The sequence below is a fragment of the Neophocaena asiaeorientalis genome, unplaced genomic scaffold, assembly GCF_003031525.2.
Source record: "Neophocaena asiaeorientalis asiaeorientalis breed wild unplaced genomic scaffold, Neophocaena_asiaeorientalis_V1.1 scaffold604, whole genome shotgun sequence".
Lineage (NCBI taxonomy): Eukaryota > Metazoa > Chordata > Mammalia > Artiodactyla > Phocoenidae > Neophocaena > Neophocaena asiaeorientalis.
This window is the reverse complement of record NW_020172000.1, coordinates 1965560-1988285: the sequence shown is the minus strand read 5'-3', so window position 1 is coordinate 1988285 and position 22726 is coordinate 1965560. Positions and strand designations below refer to the sequence as shown.

Sequence of the window (22726 nt, the reverse complement as noted above, 5' to 3'; positions counted from 1 at the left end):
ACTCTCAGTAAAATGAGAAACATACACAGGAAATAAAATACGCTTAGACTGTCTTTGCATTGGAAAATCCTCACAGGATCCAGGCATTTTCTACAAAACCCCCCAGTTAAGTCCATTGGCTAAATGAAGAATTTATTATGTGTCCAAATTTGGTGGCAGAGTGGGCCAGTGAGATCAAATTTACCCGAAAGGAAAATTTTCCACCCAAGCATAAGGTAAACACGGATACACATTCATGGAATAATGAGAGCAGAATAATCCTTGAATTGTCACAGTCAATATCCTTTCCCTCCAGGCTAGATTAAACTTGAACCTTCCTAGTAAGATGAGAGTTTTTCTTCCTTTTATAAAGTTGAGAAAGTCATTCTTCAGTGTCACAGAGTCTGATGATTTCAATGTCCACTAATTACATAATCAAGATACTTTTTCTTAGAGGCAATCTATACTTCTCCTTTACAGGGGTGGCCTCTTTTAACTTAGCCTCTGGGAATGGTATACACATAGTCACCCTGCTTTGTGTTAGTAATGGTGATGATGATAGCTACCACTTAATGCAATGTGTCAGGCACTGTCTCAGGACACACACACACACACACACACACACACACAAGCACACAACCATATATACATACTCGCAACTCAGTTCTCACAACTACAGTTTAAGTTTTATCATCCTTATTTTACAGACGAGGAAACTGAGGATCAGTGAGGGTAAGTGATTTGTCCAAGTTCACACAACTGACCAAGAACTATTGTGCTTAGTCCCTGTGAAGAAGCTTTACCTGGTAATGTTGATTCTGTATCAGGCTGTCAGCATGGCGTTCCTGTCATTGAAAACGGACAAGAGAGGTTACATCAGCAGTCTCCCAGCAGCCCATCCACTCGAATATATTTCTAAACGTTAGGACTGGAACATGACACAGGAGCTACTGCCTGACAAACCCCCAAAGCATCTGTAGGTTGGAGTAGTTTTAAGATGTTCAAGATAGGGAATGTTACAAAGGAGGAAAAGGAGAAAACAGTTGTGTTTACAAAGAAACATAATTTTTAAAAGCCTTACTGTGAAGCTTCTCAAGTTGTGCCTTCTCCGTCTACCATCAGGGTCTCTTTGGGGGCAGAAGGTGTTGTTGAACCAGTTACCAAGGTATAGAAATGACTTGGGGCTGGGGATGATGTTGAAAGGAGGTGGCAAGGTGCCGCCTTCATCGAAGTAACTCATCCAGAGCTTCGTCCTTGCAAACTTCCACTCAATATCGGCATGATCCTGTGAAAGAGAGAAGTTCAGTGGTTTGGGATGGGAAAATGCAAAATGCACCCCTGACTCATTCTCAAAGTTCTACTTGCTTCTACAGAGGGCGATCTGTCAGTAGCTATAAAAATTCAAATTACACTTACCTTACGATGCAGTAATCCTACAATTAGAAATTTATCTTATCCATATACTTGCAAAAAGATGTATGCGCAGGGCTGTTCGCTAGCACTGCAGCTTGTAAGAGCAAAACAACTGGCAACAACCTAAATATCCAACAGTGGGAGACTGCTTAAATAAATGATGTCACATCCACAAAATGGCTTATAATCAAACTATTAAAAAATATAGTAGCTCTATCAACATTTTATATGTAGAAACACATATCATATATATGCATCTGTCCATATATTTATAAGACCTCTAAGTGAAAAAAGCAACATAAAGAGCAAAATATATTGTGTAAAATGATACCCTTTATCCAACTGAAAGCCCCTTTATATTACATGCTTACATGTTCTAGAGAGGTACACACTAAATTGTCATTAGTAGTTATTTTTAAGGAGTAGGATTGGTGTGGAGAGACTTCGTTTTTTTTAAAAAATCAACATTATTGAGGTATGATTTACACAGAGTAAAATTCATCTATTTTAAGTGTTCAATGAGTTTTGATGAGTGTATATACCTGTGTAAGCACCGTCATAATTAAGATACACACACACACACACATACATACACACACACACACAGGCATACATTTCTAGGAGTTTTAAGACCTGGAAGGACTAATGTAATCACCACCACAATCAGGATACACAACAGTTCCATCAACACCCCAAATTCCATAATGTTGTAACCCCCCCCCCCCGGAAACCACCGCTCCATTCTCCATTCCTTTAGTTTACTTTTTCCAAAATGTCATATAAATGGAATCATACAGTAGGTAACCTTCTGGGACTGGCTTATTTCACTCAGCATTAATATCTTCGAGATTCATCTGGTTTTGTACGTATCGATAATCTATTCCCTTTTATCGCTGAGTAGTTTTTTGTTGTGTGGATGTACCACAGTTTGCTTATTGATTCACCCATTAAAGAACATTTGGGTTGTTTCCAGTTTTTAATAATTGTGAATAAAGCTGCTGTGAACATTCATGTACAGGTCTTTCTGTGAACATAAGTTTAATTCCCCTGGCTTAAATATCTAGGAGTGATATTGCTGGATCATGAAGTAAGTGTACATTTAACTTTATAATAAACTGCCAAACTCTTTTCCAGAGTGGCTATACCATCTTTCATTCTCACCACTTGCTCTGTATCCTTCTTAGCATTTGTCAAGTTTTTTAAAGTTTAACTATTCTAACGGATTAAGTAGTGGTATCTCATTATGATTTTAATTTGCATTTCCCAAATTAGAATGAAGTTGAGCATCTTTTCATATGCTTATGTGCTATATAGATATCCTCTGTGGTGAGGTGTCTGTTCAGATCCTTTGCCCATTTTTACTGGGTACTTTGCTTGCTTACAGGTGGATTTAGATAGTTTTAAAATATATTCTGGATACTAGCTCTTTGTCAGGAATGTAAATTGCAAATGTGTTCTCTCAGTTTGCGTGTTATCTTTTCATTTACTTAATGGTGTCTTTCATAGAGCAAAGTGTTTTAATTTCAATGAAGTCAAATTTATCAAATTTTTAATGGATTATGCTTTTGGTATTATGTCTAAGAACTCTTTACCTAACCCGAGGTCATGAAGATTTCTCTTATGTCTTCCTCTTCAAGTTTTATAGTTGTAAGATTTGCATTTAGCTCTATGATCAACTTTGAGCTCATTTTTGCTTAAGGAGTGAAGTTTACATGGAGGATTCTTTGTTTGTTTTGCCTGTGGGTATCCATTTGCCATTTGCTGAAAAGGCTATTGTTCTTCCACTGAGTTGCTTTTGCACCTTTGGCAATCAGTTGGGCTTGCTGGGACTACTGTCCATCCACATTCAAAAGAATGAAGTTGGACTCCTACCTCATACCACATATAAAATTCAACTCAGAATGAATCATAGAACTAAATTTAATAGATAAAAACTATAAAACTTTAAGAAGAAAATTTAGGAGTAAATCCTCATGACCTTGGGTAAAACAATGGTTTCTTAGAGATGACACCAAAAGCTAAGGAACAAAAGGAAAAAAATTGTCAAATTGGACTTAATCAAAGTTAAAAACTTTGTACTTCAAAGGACACCATGAAGAAAATGAAGAGAAAACCCACAGAATAAGAGAAAGTAATTAAATATCATATATCTGGTAAGGGACTTGTGCCTTTATAAAAAACAATTATAATTCAACAATAAAAATACAAATAAACCAATTTAAAAATGGGCAAAGCACTTGAATAGACATTTCCAGAAAGAAGACATACAAATGGCCAACAAGCACATGAAAATATGCCCAACATCATTGGTCATTAGGTATACTCAAATCAAAACCACAATGAGATACCATTTTATACTTGCTAGGATAGATATAATAATTTAAAAAAGACAAATAATAACCAGTGTAGGTGAGGATCTGTAGATCCACATACTGCTTATGGGAATGTGAAATGGTGCAGCTACTTTGGAAAACAATATGGCACTTCCTCAAATGGTTAAACATAGAGTTACCATACGACCCAGCAATTTCACTCCTTGCTACATACCCAAGAGAAATGAAAACACATTCTACACAAAGAGTTGTACACAAATGTTCAGCAGCATTATTCATAATAGCCAAAGAGTAGAAACAACCCAAATATTCATCAACTGATAAAAGGGTAAACAAAATGTGGTACATTATTATTATCCAGCCTTAAAAAGGAATGAAGTATTGATACATACCACAACATGGATGAACCTTGAAAACCTTATGCTGAGTGAAAGCATATTTATTCTGCTGAATCTTCCAATCCATGAACAGAGTATGTCATTTCTTTCATCCATGTTTTGCAGTTTTTACTGTGTAAGTCCTATAATGATTTGTTAAGCTTATACCTAAGTATTACGTTTCCTTTGCAACAATTTACAATGGTACTGTCTTTTAAAATTTCTTTCCAATTGTTTATTGTTAGTCTATGGTTGATTTTTCTGTATTGACCTTGTAGTCTGTGGCCTTGCTAAATTCATTTTTTTATTCTATCAAGTTTTTAATAGATTCCTTAGGGTTTTCTTTATACAGAATCATGAGATAGTTTTATTCTTCCTTTCCAATCTGTATGGCTTTAATGTTTTTCCTTCCCTTATTGCATTGTCTAGGATCTCCAGTACAATGTGGAATAGAAGTACTGAAAGCAGATATACATTTTTAATTGATCTTAGAAAGCCTTCAATCTTTCACCATTTAGTCAGCTGTAGGTTCTGTGGTTCATGTTGTGCAAGTTACATTCTATTCCAAGTTTGCCAAGACATTTTTTTAAAAAAATCATAAATGTATGTTGAAGTTTGTCAGACAATTTTTCTGCATCAATTGATATGATCATAGGGTTTTTCTTCTTTCGACTATTAATATAATGGATTACTTTGCATTCCTGGGATAAATCCCATTTGGTTATGGTGTGTTCTTTTTATACATTGCTGGATTCAATATGCTAATGCTTTGTTGAGGATTTCCATGTCTATGTTCATAAAAGATATTGGTCTATAATTTTTAATTTTCTGTACTGTTTTTTCTGGCTTGGATATCAATATAATATATATGTAATGTATTTATATATAATTAAAATTAATCTTACCAGTTTCTCTTCACTATATCTTAATGTGGCTCTAGAAAATGTAACATATGTGGCACGTATTTGTGACTTGCATAAAATTTTTATTGTACAGAACTGCCCTAGACTAAAGGTGTATTTAGTCCTCCCAAACAAAGCTTAAAAGCAAGCCTCAGTGGGATCAAACTATTTCCAGAATAAAGCTCAAGAATATTTAAAACAATACAAAAATAGCCAGCACCCAATGAGGTAAAATTCACAATGTCTGGTATCCAATAAAAATTTATAACAGATGCCAAGAAGCAGGAAAATATGACACATAATGAGGAGGAAAAAAATCTATCAAACAGAACCAGATACAAATCAGTCATATTCTATATAGCAGCAATAAACAATGAGGAAATATTAATTTAAAATATAAAATCCTTAGGAATAAGTATGACAAAAATATACATGTTTTTTAACACTGAAAACTGTGAAAGATTACTGAGATAAATTAAAGAAGACTTAAATAAATATAGAGATACGGCATATGCATGAATTGGAAGACTAAATATAGTTAGGATGGCAATTCTTTCCAAATTGATTTAGAGATTCAATACAATTTCAGTCAAATCTCAGTTGGCATTTTTGAAGAAATTGAGAAGCTGCTTCTCAAATTTATATATAAATACAAAAGATGTAAAGTAGTTAATTTTGAAAAAGAACAAATTGGCATTGAAGATCAATGGAACGAAACAAGACAGTCCAGAAATAAATGCATGCATATGCATATATGCAATTGACTTTCAAGAAAGGTGTCAAGGCAATTCAACTTGGAAAGGATAATCTTTTCTTTTCGACAAATTGTCTTGGAATAGTTGGACTTCCACAAGAAGAAAAGAAAAAGAACCTTGATCCTTACTTCACACAAATACAAAAGTTAACTCAAAATGAGTCATGACTTAAATATGGAGAGCTAAATCTATAAATATTTTACTAATAAACAATTTACTATGTTTTTCTTTCTGCTTGCTTTGAATTTAGTTTGCTGTTCTTTTTCTAGTTTCATAAAGGTGGAAATTTAGGTTATTGATTTGAAATCTTATTTCCTTTTTAACATAAGATTTACAATTATAAACGTTTCTGAGGAAGCTTGGCATATACTGTACTCTCCCTTTCATTCATCTCAAAGTATTTTCTAACTTCCTTTGTGATTTCTTCTTTGAACTAGTGGTTATTTTGCAGTGTCTTCTCTACTATCCATTTATGTGTGAATTTCTGAAATTTTATTTTGTTTTTGATATCTAATTTAATTTCATTATATTCCCAAGTATGTTTGCAGAACATACTTTTTATTATTTCAATCCTTTAAAAAAATTAAGGAGGTTTATTTTATGAGCTAACATATAATCTATCCTGGAGAATATTCCATGTGCAGTTCAGAAGAACATATATTCTGCTGTTGTTGTATGGCATGTTCTATAAATAGATGTCCATTAGGTCTAGTTGGCTTATAGTGTTGTCCAGGTATTCTATTTCCTTTTTGGTCATTTATCTAGTTCTGTCCGTTACTGAAAGTGGGGTAATAAATTCTTCAACTGTTACTGTTAAATTTCTATTTCTCCCTTCAGTTCTATCAGTTTTTGCTTCATGTATTTTTCAGCTCTGTAGATAGGTGGAAATGTGTTAATAATTGTTAAATATTCATGATAGATTCACCTTTTTATAGTTATAAAATGTCCTTTGTTTTCTCTAGTAACAAATTTTGTCTTAAATTCTATTTTGTCTGATAATTATTATAGCCACCTAGCTCTCTTTTGGTTACTGCTTGCATCATATATCTTTTCCCACTCTTACTTACATTCTATTTGTATCTTTGAATCTAAAATGTGTCTCTTGTAGACAGCATACAGTTAGAACATGTGTGTCTCTTATACAGAGTCTGGCAATCTCTGCCTTTTAACTGGTTTGCTTAATCTAGTTACATTTAAAGTAATTACTGATAAAGTAGGATTTACATCTGCCATTTTGCCATTTTCTATATGTTGCATGTCTTTTTTGTTCCTTTATTCCTCCATTATTGATTTCTTTTGTGTTAAATAGATATTTTCCAATATACCTTTTAATTCTCTTGTTTAATTTACTATATTAAAAAATTATTTTCTTAGTGCTTGGCCCAGGGATTACAATTGACATCTTAAAATACAGTCTACTTTGGATTAATACCAACCTGATTCCAATCATATGTAAAAACTTTGCAACCATATAGCTCCATTCCTTCCCTCCTTTGTGCTATTACTGACATACAAACTGTTCCTTTATATTTTATACATTATAACCCCATCAAAACACTCGTATAATTATTGAATTATGCAGTTATCTTTCAAGTTAGAGAGAAAAAAACGTTCCCCCCAAATAAGATTTGTGTTGTCTTTTATATTTATCTATGCAATTACCTTTTCTGGTGCTCTTTCTTTCTTTCTTTCTTTCTTTCTTTCTTTCTTTCTTTCTTTCTTTCTTCCTACTCTCTAGTGTTCTTTCATTTCAGCCTGAAGAACTCTTTTTAGCATTTCTTGTAGGACTGGTCTTCTGGCCATTAATTCTCTCAGTCTTTGTGTACTTGACAATGTCTATTTTTCCCTCATTTAAGGATATTTTTGCTGGATATAGAATTCTTGGTTGTCAGTCTTTTGCTTTAAACATTTTGTATATGTCATCACACTGACTTCTAGTGCCCATTGTTTCTGATGGGAAATCAGTTATCTTTTAATTTTCCTGCTTTCAAGATTTTTTCTTTGTCTTTGAGAGGTTGACTAAGAAGTGAATTTTTTTGTGTTTATCCTACTAGGAAATATTTGAGCTCTTGGATGTGTAGACTATTTTTGAGAAGTTTTTACTCATTATTTCTTCAAATATCCTTTCTGTTCTTTTTTTCTCTTTTCTACTTCTGAGACTCCCCTTATGTGTATGTTGGCCATTTAATGGTGTCTCACAGGTCTCTTAAGCTCTGTTCATTTTTATTCATCCTGTTTTTCTTTCTGATCCTCAGTCTAGACAATGGTAATTGAATTATCTTCAAGTTTGCTAATCCTTTCTGCCAGCTCAAATCTGCTGTTAGGCCCTTCCAGTGAATTTTTCATTCTGTTATAGCACTTTTCAAATCCAGAAATTCAATTTGATTCTTTTTTTAGATAATTTCTGTCACTTTATTAATATTCTCTATTTGGTGAGACATCATTCTCATACTTTCCTTTAATTCTTTAGATGTTTTCCTTTAGTTATTTGAAGATATTTAAAATAGCTGGTTCAGTCTTTACCAAAGCCAACATCTAGGCTTCCTCAAGGACTGTTTCTATGACATCTTTTTTCCTGTGTACAGACCATACTTTGTGTGTGTGTATGTTTTGTAGTTTTTTGCTGAAACTAGACATTTTAAACAATTTAATATGATTACTCTGGAAATCTGATCCCCTTCTTCTAGAGTTCGGTTTTTAGTGTTTGTTTAGTGACTATCCTTGACTGATTTTGTAAAATCTGTATTCTTTGTTATGTGCAGCCATTGAAGTCTCTGTTAGCCTCGTAGTCAGATAATGATTGCACAGGGATTTCATTAAATGCCTTGAATCAGTAAGTCTCTCACTCTTTGCTAGTGGCTCTGTGTGTGCATAGTGACACATCTTCAATGTTCTTGCAGTTTATCATCTGTAAATGACACATTTGAAAAGACAAGGGAAATTTAAATATGGACTCCAAATTATAATTATAGTGTATCAATGTTAAATTTCTTGAGTGAGATATGGTACTGTGATAATGTAGTTGAATATATACGACAATATTTGTGTGAAATGTGTGATATTGGTAATTTACTTTCAAATGTTCTAAAAATAAGTTCTTGGGCCCCATCATATGTATACGGCAGTAAGAGCTTTGTTTCAGAGGCCACATTAACTTGTGACTTATATCCACAAACTTTTAACTTAAAACAATGCCAAATAAGAGGGTTAGACAATATAGTCTCCACTGTCAAAAGTGCACAGTGTAAGGGAGAAAAAAATATTTCTTTACTAGCACATGAGATCTTAAAAAGGAGAGCTATGCCTTACAGTATTTGTCTTGGGGTGGTTTTTGAGTGAACATTCAGTCAGTGAAACCTAGAATTTGCTCCTTGGCCTTTCAGATATTCTATGAAGACTTTCACTTTGCTCTCCAATGTAGCAGTGCTTAGCTGTGATATTAAAGGATTAGCAGATCATGTTCAAAAACAGCACCACACAGAATAGGGATTTTTAAACCTGGTTCTATGGATGAAGTTAACGAAGTCAATAAATCTATTAAAATTGTATGTGAAATATTGGGTGTTTTGCATTTTTCTGGGCTTTCATCATATTCTCAAAGGAATCTGCCCTCCCCCAAATGGTTAAGAACCACTGAAGTAGAGGATTCTGTTGATTTCTGAGATGCCCATTGCCTGTATCTGAACAGCCGCTAGCCAGCTCTTAATGGATAAGTCAGGGATACCTCTATGTTCTCTAGGAGGGACTAAATGGCTTTGGGTTAAGTGAGTAACAAGTTCAAAAGGAAAACGAAGCTCTAGGTTGAATTTAAGGTACTTATTAGACTCAATGCTAGATTTTGTTATTTCATGAGTTAATAAAGAAGCACATATATTACCATTTTTTGAGATGTTGAAACATCTTTTATTAAGGCATTGTAAAATTATAAATTCCTCCCAAAGTTACTTGAGAATTGGAAGAGTTGCTGCAATGATTAGAGTAATAAATTTTATATGCACACATAACTATACTTTGAATATATAAAATGAATATATAACAAAGAGCACTAACACTCATCCTCTCTTTTGCGTTCCTATTAGTTAAATAATTTCAAGTAGTTCAAAGATAAATTGGGCTACGTGAAAACAAAATATATGGAATTACCATAGAAAGAAATTATATTACAATACAGTTATCAAAAATATTTTAAAACATGGTAATATTTATTACAATACAGTTAAAACATGGTAATATTTATTACAATACAGTTATCAAAAATATTTGTGCATTAGATCTCTAGGACTTACTACTAGTTGCAAGTTTGTACCCTTAAACAGCATGAATTGTATACTTTTAAAAATGAATTTTATGGTATCTGGATTATATCTCAATAAAGCTGTTACCATAAAATAAACTCTCAGAAGAATACATAGGAATAATTTTCATGACCTTATGTTAGGCAGTGGTTTCTTAGATATCACAGATAACAATGTTGCTGTCCTCATCTTTTAAAGCATACAATTCAGTAGTTTTGAATACATTTACAGAGTTGAGAAACCATCACCTCTGTCTATTCTAGAACATTTTCATCACGCCTAAAAGACCCTGTATCCATTAGCAGTCAATTCCCAGCACTCCCTTCCCTCTCCAGAGCCCCTATCAACCACTAATCTACTTTTGTTTCTATGGATTTGTCTATTTTGAACATTTCATATAAATGAATTATATAATATTTGTCCTTTGTGTGTGGATTCTTTCTCTTAGCATGTTTTCAAGGTTCATCCATGTTGTAGCATCTGTCAATACTTCATTCTTTCCTATGGTTGAATAATATTATATTTCATTGTATGGATATACTGCATCTTTTTAATCTATTCATCAGTTGATGGTCATTTGGGTTGTTTCCACTTTGCTATTATGAATAATGCTGCTATGAATATTTGTGTGCAAGTTTTTGTGTGGATATATATTTTTAATTCTCTTGGGGACATACCTAGGAGTGGAATTGCTCAGTTATATACTAACCCTACTTTTAACTTTATGAGGAATTGTCACACTATTTTTTAAAGTGGCTGCACCATTTTACATTCCCACCAGCAATGTATAAGAGTTCCGATTTTTCCACATCCTCACCAAGACTCATCACAGTTCATGTTTTTTTTTGTAGTCATGCAAGTGGGTATGACGTTGTATCTCATTCCGGTTTTGATTTACATTTCCTTAATGCTGAATGACATTGAGCATGTTATCATGTGCTCATCAGCCATTTGTGTATCTTATTTGGAGAAATGTTGATTCATATATTTTGCCCATTTAAGAATTAAGGGTGGGGGGCCTCCCTGGTGATGCAGTGGTTAAAAATCCTCCTGCCAATGCAGGGGACACGGGTTCGATCCCTGGCCCAGGAAGACTCCACATGCCATGGAGCAACTAAGCCCATGTGCCACAACTACTGAGCCTTGCGCTCTAGAGCCTGCGAGCCACAACTACTGAAGCCCGGGCGCCTAGAGCCCACGCTCCACAACAAGAGAAGCCACGACAATGAGAAGCCTGTGCACCGCGACGAAGAGTAGCCCCTGCTCACAGCAACTAGAGAAAGCCCGCACGCAGCAATGAAGACCCAACACAGTCAAAAATAAAAACAAACAAATAAATAAATTTATTTTAAAAAAAAACTAAGGGTGAGGCTTGGCATTAGAAACAGGCTGATGTTGGAGTTTTGAGATAATTTATACTGGGATGGCAGGAGTGATGACAGTTTTAACAACCTCACCTCTCCATTCTCCAGCTATTGTCAAAGATAAAAAAAAAAAAAAGAAAGAAATCACTCAGAGAGAATTCTGTGAAAGTAAAGTGAAAAGGTAGGGCTAAAAGAAATACTGAACTCACTTTATTTCATCCAGATGACAAACTCATAAGAAGCCTGCATGCTCTAGCTACCATCTATCTGTCTATCTATCTATCTACCTATCTTCTATCTTTTAATTTGTCCATCCTAGTGTTAGAATTTACAAGTGAAATGATCATCATAGGAATAAGTATTGATATACTTATTGAATTGAAAAATGAAGTCATCCTTTTCTTAAAAATAAATTTATTTAATTTATTTATTTTTGGCTGCATTGGGTCTTTGTTGCTGCACATGGGCTTCCTCTAGTTGTGGCGAGCGGGGGCTACTCCTCGTTGTGGTGCAGGGGCTTCTCATTGCGGTGGCTTCTCTTGTTGCGGAGCACAGGCTCTAGGCACGTGGGCTTCAGTAGTTGTGGCTCACGGGCCCTAGAGCGCAGGCTCAGTAGTTGTGGCGCACGGGCTTAGTGGCTCCGTGGCATGTGGGATCTTCCTGGACCAGGGCTTGAACCCGTGTCCCCTGCATTGGCAGGTGGATTCTTAACCACTGAGCCACCAGGGAAGCCCAAGTCATCCTTTTTGAGACAAAAGCAATATGGTTTAGCCAGTTGATTTGGAAATGATGACTGGCTTTGCTAGTTAGGCTATATGACAGATATTTTTTATCAATTGCTAAATCTGAAGCTCCAAAATTTTGGTAAAATTATATTTAAAATGTGATCAGAAAAAAGCATTTCATAAAGAACGTTCTATTGGTTAAGCTGTATTAAAATTAATAAAATTTCTATTTTTCATTCCATGAACTTTGTTTAGTATGTTGGGTTAAACAAAGTGCCTCTAGGTAAAACAGTAACTGGTACATTTAATAATTATTTGGCAAGTCTTAGTAAAGACTTTTTGGTTTTGTCCCCAAATTTAGCACCTTAAAACAATAAATATTTATTATCTTACAGTTTCTGTGGGTCAGGAGTCTGGGTGTGGCAAGTTGTGTGCCTCTGGCTCAAGATCTCTTACAATGGTATAATCCAGTTGTTGGCCAGAGGTGGGGTCTCATCAGAAGCGTGAACCGAGGGAGTATTGTGTTCCAAGCTCGCTCGTACTGTTGTATGGTTGTTGACAGGATTCAGTTCCTTGTGGGCTGTTGGACTGAGGAGCATAGTCCATTGCTGGCATATTGGCCAGAGACCTCTCTCAGTTCTTTCTGGAGTGGGCCTCTCCATCAGCCAGCTCATAAAATGGCAGCAGGCTTCCCTCCGAGGATGTGAGAGAGAAAAGCCATTGTTATAACCTAATCTCTCAAGTGACATCACTTTTGCCATAATCCATTTGTTAGGCGTCCATAGGTCTAGCCCACACTCAAGGGGAGAATACTGCATAGGGTTCAAATATCAGGAAGTGGGTATCATTGGGGGCCATCTCAGAAGCTTCCTACCACAGTATTACTTTCCAGAAATTGAGAAACTGAATGACTGTAATCTTGGGTAAAAATTCTTTTCTAAGTAATGTGGTTTCTAATTACTTGCCTTCAATAAAGTTTAAAGAGAACCGAAGCAAGTTTTCAGATGATTGTTAAAAATATTGTTATTTTTAATGAGGTCGAACCGATCTTTATTTTTAATTAATTAATTAATTTGGCTCTGCTGGGTCTTAGTTGTGGCACAGGATCTTCATTGCCACGTGTGGGATCTTCCTTGTGGCATGCGGGATCTTTAGTTGCGGTAGGCAAACTCTTAGTTGCGTCATGCGGGATCTAGTTCCCTGACCACGGATGGAACCCGGGCCCCCTGCATTGGGAGTGCGGAGTCTTAACTACTGGACCACCGGGGAAGTCCCTAAAAATACTATTTTTTTTATTTTAAGATTTTTTGGCTGCACCATGCGGCTTGTGGGATCTTAATTCCCTTACCAGGGATTGAACCTGGGCCCTCAGTAGTGAAAGTGCAGAGTCCTAACCACTGAACCTCACAGGGAATTCCCTAAAAATATTATGAAAAATCATTGTATAACTTTTTGACATTAACTCAGAGTTCAAGGAAATTGAGTGACAATGGCATAATAAAACTATTCATTCACATATGCTTATTGATATGAAAAAGTTTTCTTAGTGCTTTTATAAAAATGGAAACTAAATATATAATTGATGCTGAACCTTGTTCCTGAATATTACTCAATATTCTGTGGCTATAATAACTAGCTGGAAGAAAAGCCCCACTAACATCTTTAAGAAATGCATTCATTTCCGGTAAAAATGTATTTTTATGCCTAATTGTTATTTATCAAAATTTGTATTATATTTGTGTTCTTTTGAACAGTTTTGTACTGCTAATAATTGAATAATAACGATATTCAGAAGAAATGTTTCAACATTTATTACCTTCTGGCCACAGAAAATAAAAAATTAAAATTCAATTTATACTTTTGTTATGAAGAAATATAAGGTAATCAATAATTTATAAAGACTTTAAAACACAAAAAATTTATAACGTTAGGGTAAAATCCTGTAGGGATGTGGAATGCAAATAAGAATTCAAGGAGAGCAAGGAATGGTGTAAACTCTCTGCCCTTAAAGAAAGAAGAGTTTAGCCATTTATTTTTTAAATACATGGTTATGAGTAACAAATCACTATGGTATTCAGATTCCATTGGATACGTTTAAATGAGTAATTGGATAGTTTTATTTTAAATGTCAATATTTACCATATTCCAGAAATTACATCCTTTGCAACTGTTTAAACTTATGATGAATAATCTAGATGTCAACCTAAGAATATATAAGATACATAGCTTTTTTTTTCTCTACAAATTGATTAGAGGGTGTGCCTGCAAAAGGTCTGAATGCCCTTGATGAGACCTTGAACTAAGACACACTTATGGCTCTAGTAAATATCACTGCCCTAAAATCCTGCCTTGGGAGACAGTGTTGTTGTAGGCAACTTGTAATGCAGAGGAAGATAGGAGGCAAGGGCAATATGAAATAGTGAGATGCAGCCTGCCATTGTGGAAAGAGCAGGGGTCTTGGAGTCAAAACAAAACAGGGTTTGAAGTACTGCTCTGCTACTTATCAGCTGTGTGTCCTCAGAGCAGTCAATCAAAATCTGAGTCATGGTTTTCTCAGCTGTTAAAATAAAGGAAAATCTCTATCACACTGATTTGTTGTAGAAGTCAATGTAAAATGCCTGGGCTACTGCCTGGTACATAGTAAGAGCTATATAGCTGTTGATCCCTTCTCCTACATTTCTGAGCCTATAATACCAGAAACGAGCTTTGAATTTTCATTTTACCCGTTGATGGCCCAGAATAGCCAGTCTTTCATCTGTGGAATGTTTCTCTAGCTCTTGAAATAAAGTTGGTATTTGATAAGTATTTCTTGAAAGGAAGTGAGTCACATTTTTAAACACAGGGTCTTTAGATTCTTGTCATCTCTAGACAAGTTCAAAAGGGAGAATGATGATATAGCTCCTATGCGTATTCAGCTATTTTCTAATAAATTGGGCTGGATGTCCTGGTATCTGGAAATGGTCTCACTGCTTTTAATTTTTTAAAATCCCTGTGTGAGTTAGCTTTTTGTTTGTTTGTATGTGTTTTAAACAATAAGCAGTTAGGTCCTTTAAAAAATAGTTTTCTAACTGATTTTGACAAAGAACAGAAACATTCAATGGGCCAAGTTGTAAACCATAGTTGTTGTTTTTTTTGTTTTCTTTTTTAGCTTAAGAGGCTTTCTGGTACCCACTCATTGCACTTACTCAAATCAGGTGAGGATATGATTTTGGCTAAACATTTTAAAAAAAGAGCTCAAGAACCCCAGGTGATACCATTCCATTCCCCTTGTGCTCAGGTGACCTCAGATTGGGATTTACTATGTAAATAATTAGCAGAGAAGTTATTGCAAATTATCCTCTCAACAGTCTTTTCCCACTCATTTATCATGTATCAATTCGTTGTCTACCTATCCATTCATTTTTAAAATTTAAAAAATTTTTACTTTTATTGAAGTATAATTGATTTACAATATTGTGCTCATTTCAGGTGTACAGCAAAGTGATTTGGTTATACATATATATATGTATATGTCTATATTATTTTATTGATTCTTTTCCATTATAGTTTATTACAAGATATTGAATATAGCTCCCTGTGTTATACAGTAGACCCTTCTTGTTCCTCTATTTTATATATAGTAGTGTGCCTCTGTTAATCCCACACTCCCCATATACCCCTCTTCTCCCTTCCCCTTTGGTAACTGTAAGTTTGTTTTCTATGTCCATGAGTCTGTTTCTGTTTTGTGAATAAGTTAATTTGTACTATTTTTAGATTCCACATGTAAGTGATATATAATATTTGTCTTTCTCTGTCTGAATTACTTCACTTAGTATGATCATCTCTAGGTCCATTCATGTTGCTGCCAATGGCATTATTTCATTCTTTTTTATGGCTGAGTAATATTCCATTGTTTATATACACCACGCCTTCTTTTACCACTCATCCGTTGATGGACATTTAGGTTGCTTCCATGTCTTGGCTATTGTAAAGAGTGCTGCTATGAACATTAGGGTGCATGTATCTTTTCAAATTAGAGCTTTTGTCTTTTCTGGATATATACCCAGGAGTGGGATTGCTGGATCATATAGTAACTCTATTTTTCGTTTTTTAAGGAGCTTCCATACTGTTCTCCATAGTAGCTTCACCAATTTACATTCCCACCATTCATTTTTTAAAATTATTTTATTTTTGGCTGTGTTGTGTCTTCGTTGCTGCACGCGGGCTTTCTCTAGTTGCGGCGAGCAGGGGCTACTCTTCGTTGCGGTGCGCGGGCTTCTCATTGCAGTGGCTTCTCTTATTGTGGAGCACGGGCTCTAGGTGTGTGGGCTTCAGTAGATGTGGTGCATGGGCTCAGTAGTTGTGGCTCATGGGCTCTAGAGTGCAGGCTCGGTAGTTGTGGCGCACGGGCTTAGTTGCTCTGCGGCACGTGGGATCTTCCTGGCCCAGGGCTCGAACCCGTGTCCCCTGCATTGGCAGGCAGATTCTTAACCACTGCACCACCAGGGAAGCCCTCACCATTCATTTTTTGATTCTTGTGTTGAACAACTACTATGTTGCAGGTACTCTGCTAGATGCTGGGTATAGCAAAATGACTGTCCTCTAATGGTGGTGGGAATACCACACAGAGCACAGTTCGAATACAGAGGTAGCACCTGAATCCTGAAGACTGGGAAATAACAGACCACCTGGCAGGACTGGTTAAACAGCGTGAGCTGTAAAGTGATGAATAAGATACTTATTCATTCAGACGTTCTTTCATTCAAACAGTATATATTGACTGCCTGCTAGGTGAGAGGTGTTGGGATTTTAGCAGTGCATAATATGGACAACATTATAATTTGGAATGTGGAAATCTGTTTTCTTTTCAACCCTTGATCTACTTTGAATCGTAAGATTACAGATGTGGTTTTTGTAGTCATAGTTGTCTAAAACTTCACTAAATGTATGATGCCCAAAAGATTTTCATTCATCCATATGGAGCTAGCCTTTCACCTTATATGTTAGACAAATCCGACATTGACTTTTTAAAATTTTCACTGTTTGGTGATGATGCCCTTTCCCACGCTCTGCCCTACCCTCTATACCCAGCTATGACTTTTGAACATTCTCCAAGATCATCAGCCCCTGCCTGGTTGCTTTTGTATAAGACATAACCTACACAGTCATAGCCTGTGGTTCTTCCTCTTCCAAGTTTCCAACATTTTCAGGACTTTCGTGCTACCATAATGTGATCTTAATGACACATAGCCTTACATATATGTTCTAATCATGTGTGTGTCCTGCATTGCCTTTGATAACGTCAGCTCCTGTAGAGCAGGCGAGAGCTTCTATTTAGCTCCTTTTGCAGTGCCAGTGTAATGTACTGTGACTGTAGATCATACCCTCAAATGTTGTTGACTTGCTCAGATCCTGAACACATGGCCACAGCTAGGTCAAGTGAACATGTCTGTTCAATTTCACATTCCTCAGCAAATCCGAGCTCAAGGTTATTTTTCTTGCAATCAAACTACAAGGCCAGTTTCCTACCAGCTTTTGATAAATTCTTATGCACTCTCTCAGATCTCCTGCCAGCAACCATCTTGCTCTAGCAAATTGGAAAGCTTTAAAACATAATGCAAAGGAAGAGTGACAGGCACAGACACAGCAGAGCAGAGCCTTTAAGGAGGAAAGCTACTTCCAGGAGTCTTGGGCCCACTGGCAGGCTGGTTGGAGGTGAATATTGAGGAGGGGGATATTTTGGCATCCTTCGCATTAACTAGTAGCTGCTTAGTTCATCTGGACATAAGACTAACTCTGTTTCCCTATGATGGGAAAGCAGTACGAACTGCCATGACATACACACTCCATGTGGAGGTGAGACAATACATTTTCCCTGGCATCTCAACAGAAGTCTACCTCACTTTGGACTTCTTCTTCTGTTGGAATTCAGGGCACGCTTCTCAAATGTTGGTGTGCATCAGAATCATATGGGGCATTTGTTAAAAATGCAGATTTCTGGACCTCCCTAGACATATATTGTATTGTGGTTTTGCCTCAGGGCAATTTTAAAAAGATGTAAGCATTTAAAATATATCATCGTTTCTGTAACTCCGTTTTTGTTTTCATTCATTTAAACATTAGAAAGGGATCTTCAAAATATTGAAGTGGTCCAGACCTCCCACAACCTCTTGGAGGCCCTGCAGTAGAGAAAGCGCCCTCAGCGAGAATTACCATCCCCCGCCATGCTCTCGCCTCCAACTTAGTGCGCATGTGCAGTGGTCTAGCGCCGAGCCAGTTGCTAAATAGTCAGCAACCTGCCTCTCTTCCCCAAGGCTGCTAGGTGGTTAGAATTTCCTGTTTTAATCATTCTGGGGCCTCCTGGGAATTACTTTGATATTGGTTTATCTCGTTTAGAGCCCTGTGGTAAGTTCAATCCAAGCACACAAACTGAGCTGCAAAACATAAAGGTCAAAAAGAGAGCCCTCCCTCCACCTTCAGCTCCCTGCCCATCCATTGCCCCCAACACTTCCTGTACCCTAGTACTGATGGCCCCCAATAGCCCCAGACTGCAAGAGACCCCTCAGTGGGTGTTACAAACAGGTCCTCCTTCCTCCTGACAACTTGGAGTTGTCCTTTGAGCAGCCATTATGTCTGCCTCCTGCCCCACCCCGAGGAATAAAACGGCCACTAATCCCTCCCCCAATTATGTTGCTAGGTGGTTGAAACTGCCGCTCTGATCTCTCAAGGACTTGGTGTTACTTTTTTACCGGTTACAAAGTTTCCAGACCCTGTAACAACCTCAGCTCCAGTGCACAAATTCGGGTGCTAAACCTCAGGGCAAAGCTCAGAACCCACACACTAGCTCCACCCAGCTCTCCCATCCTCAGGGTCCCAACTCCCCTCACATTTCATTACTGATACCAATCAGTCCCCCGTCTCCTTGCTTCATGAGCAATCCCAGCTGTTTGCAGACAGAGACCAGAGAGCAGGGAAGGTGCGACAAAAGAGGTTGTATTTGAGCTGGGCCTGGAGAGAGTGGCAGGATTTCTCCAGGCAGAGATGGAGGGAGAAAAACTTTCCCCCAAGAGGCAATAGTAAGAAAAGTCAGAAAGAGTAGAGAGGTTGATCGTAGTCATTGAAGTCGAATGAACTACTCAAGATTTATCTACATTAGCAGTTCTCAAATTTCAGGGGCTATTAGACTCGCCTGGGGTGCTTGCGAAAATGCAGATGCCTGGGTCTCACCTCAGACCTGCAGAAACTGATGCTGTGGGGATGGGGGTGGGCGGCTCGAGAATCTACACTGTTTCACAAGCTTCTTTGGGTGATTTTGACACAGGTGATTGTTGACCATCCTTTCAGAAACACTAATTCTGGGATTCTGCCTGCTGGTCCAGATGTGTTCAGCAGGCCAAAGCAATGAAACAGCAGGTCTTCCTCATTCCTACCTGTCCCTGTCTTCCCATGGCCAACCCCTAACATCCCTCTGTCATTGGGACAGTGGGTAGAAGGTATAATTTGTGCACCCCCGAAGATAATGTTATTAGGCCGCCCAGCGATATGAAAAAAACTGGCTTCCTGGGCTACTATGGAGAGATGACAGGGGAAGGAAGGAGGAACAAAGGCAGAATTAGTAACTGATAGTCTCCCTAGGCATTTCTAACGTGTGCACTGTACAGCCAAAGAGATGACCTTTCAACTAGTGAATGGGAAGGGAGGGGTGCCTGGTGGTTACTCAGGCTTGGTACTCTCTGGTCTTTCTTTTGGGGGGGGGGGATGCTGATCACGTTTATTTAACATTCTCTGCAGAATTTATTTTTTTCTTCCTGTTTTAGTCAGATGTGATTGACATACAGCACTGTATACATTTAAGGTATACAGCATAATGACTTATATATATCATGATTACCACAATAAGTTTGGTGAACATCCGTCACCTCACATAGATAACTTGCGGTGCAAACATTTTAGGATCTACTCTCTTAGCAGTTGTCAGACGTACCATACGGTGGTGTTAACTACAGTTGTCATTTGTACATTACATCCCCAGGACTTATCTTACAACTGGAAGTTTGTATCTTTTGACCACCTTCATCCAATTCCCCCTCCCCCCCACCCCTTGCCTCTGGTAACCACAAATCCTATCTCTTTTTCTATGAGTTTCTTTTTTTTTCTTTTTTAAGATTCCACATATAAGTGAGATCATGCAGTATTTGTCTTTCTCTGACTTATTTCACTCAGTATAATGTCCTCCAGGCCCATCCATGTTGTCTTTAGCAGGCTGTCTCGTACTGAGGACAATGAAAGTGGCAGAACAAAAGACAACTGCAAATTGACCCAGTGCCTTAGGTCCCTGAGACGCAGAAGGATCTGCTTCCCATCTTCTAAAATGGTCCTGCAAAGTCCTCACAAGCAGTCTGGGTTTTCTTTAGAGACCATTTAGGGTATGGAACACAAGTGTGCGCATGAAAACAACACAGGTTATAAACAATAGAGCTTAATTATCTTTCCCACTCTGATTCCAAGGGACGTGGCAGGAAAAGTGGGAAACAAATCAGTGAGGGCACTGGATCCCCGGAATTCCCTCCTCCACACTCCACCTCCGACCCACTCTGTTGCCTTCAAATAAGTCATCTACTTTCTGGGAGTCAGAATGAAATTTGGGCAGTTTTTCATTCATAATTTCTCATGAAATCAACCAATAGGATCACAGTGCTTCTTCAGTCCCTCACTACGTTATCTGTAGTCATGCAGAAGAGTTTCAGCTTTTCTCCTCTTCTCGTCTTCCCTGTCTTACTACAAGGTGGGCTGGGAGTGTGGGGGGAAGAAAACAAGGCCTCAGGGAGATTGGATGATACAGATTTTAAAATGTGGTTCTCTCCCAGTAGACACCGCCACTCTCCATTGTTATATGAGGAAGGTGGCACCTCAGGAGAGCACAGTATGGGTGAGTTTTGATTGAGGAATAGGATGAAGAGCAAAGTTGGGAGCAGGATGCCGTAGCCTATGCAAGGTCAGAAGGAACAGCACTGTAGAAGCTTCTGGGTAACATAAAATAAGTATATCCTAGTTCAGACTTGGAAATAAACCATGTTGCTTTCTGTAGGCCTCCACTCTATCACTGCAAACAAATATTCCTGTGATATCTCAGTGGTTCTCAAAGGAAATAAGCTCTAATTGGACTCCCAGGCCACAGTGAGCTCATGCGGTGAAAGAATTGTCCTCCCTCCCTCCTGACCAGGGGTGCTGGCCGTCATGGGATGGGGACTCTCTAAGTGCTTTCTGGAGCTACTGTCTTCTCTACGTAAGTGCCTTTCTGGCCAGTTTCAAACATAATGGACCAGAGAATGAAATGCCAAATGTTCAACCTCTTAACTTGCCTCTGGGAATGGGACATCAGACAGCTAGTTCTTTACATTTATCTAGAGCTTTACGCTTTCCCAAGCACTTTAACATACTTTCTCTCATTTGATTCTCACACCCACCTGCGAAGTTGTCAGGACATCGATTATCCAGTGCAGATGTGGCAACTGAGGTCTGGAGAGAGAAATTGCTTCTTGAGGGTCACACATCTGGTTCGTGGTAAAGCAGCTCTAGAATCCAACTCTTCTGACCCTAGCTTCCACTCAAATCTGCCACTCACTTGGTTCACTTACTATCTATGGGTATAGTGCTCAAACAGGAGCATCCCTCACAGGATTCGGTGGGCTAACGCCTGGAAAGCTCAAGCTCTCTTTGACATCCTGCTACACCCCCTCCCCCATCAGGAGCTCTAGGGAGCCTGACCTTCTCCGCATCCTCATTCAAATCCCTGTGTCTGTTCCTCACTCTCCTGCCTTGGTCTGGGCTCACCAATACCCCGAAACAAACGCTCCTTGTGCCCTCTCTCACGTCCCCAGTTAAATTGCAACTCAACGCTTTACTCCTCCAAGAGCCTCCCTAGAGTGAAGGAAGGCATGAGGGATTGGGGGAAATTTTTTCCCTTTTCTATTTTAATTGCTGTGTTCTTCCTAGATGGGAGAAGAGCGCTGGCTTGTTCTTATCTCTTAGTGCTCAGCTCAAATATCATCTCCTCAAAGAGACCTTCCCTGAGCCACCAATTCAGAGCGGGTGCCTTCGTTACTCTATCTCACGGAGCCCTGTTCTCTTCTCTCATACCAATTGCCACAAATCACCTGAATTGTTTCGCCTATGTTTGCTTATTCTTAGGCTCCCCACTAGAAGAAAATTCCACTGAAATTAGGCACTTTGTCCTTTTCAGTTCTGCAGTCCTAAAGCCTGGCGTGGAGCAGGTGTACAATAGATTTTTGTAGAAGGAATGAATTGGAGAGCCAAAGGCAGGTATGAAGTGAAGGGAGCATCAGTAACATTATGTATCGGTTTTCAAGTATATCATCTTATTTCATCTTCACAACAGCCTGCTGAGGTAGGTTCTGTTACTATTTCCATTTGATCAATAAGGCTCACCAGAGTGAAGACGTTTGTCAAAGGACACACGGCTAGAAACTGGTGGTCCGCAATTCAAATCTGGATTGAGTTGACTCTAGAACCGTAGCTCTTAAGTGCTCAGGTACACCGTCGCTCGGGGAAGTGCACTGAGTGGGATTTCACAACGAGCAGCA

The 22726-nt window shown here is 37.9% G+C and overlaps 1 protein-coding gene across 1 annotated transcript in view; it reads right to left on the bottom strand.

Annotated features, from left to right (window-relative positions):
• Positions 1–22726, bottom strand: part of TRPC5 (transient receptor potential cation channel subfamily C member 5) — a 135731-nt gene that overhangs the window by 2613 nt on the left and 110392 nt on the right. The window contains exons 7-8 of the mRNA XM_024749174.1: positions 1061–1264; positions 783–824 (exon numbers count right to left, since the gene is read on the bottom strand). Of these exons, the coding sequence (XP_024604942.1) occupies positions 783–824; positions 1061–1264 (246 nt within the window). The remainder of the gene's footprint in view (positions 1–782; positions 825–1060; positions 1265–22726) is intronic.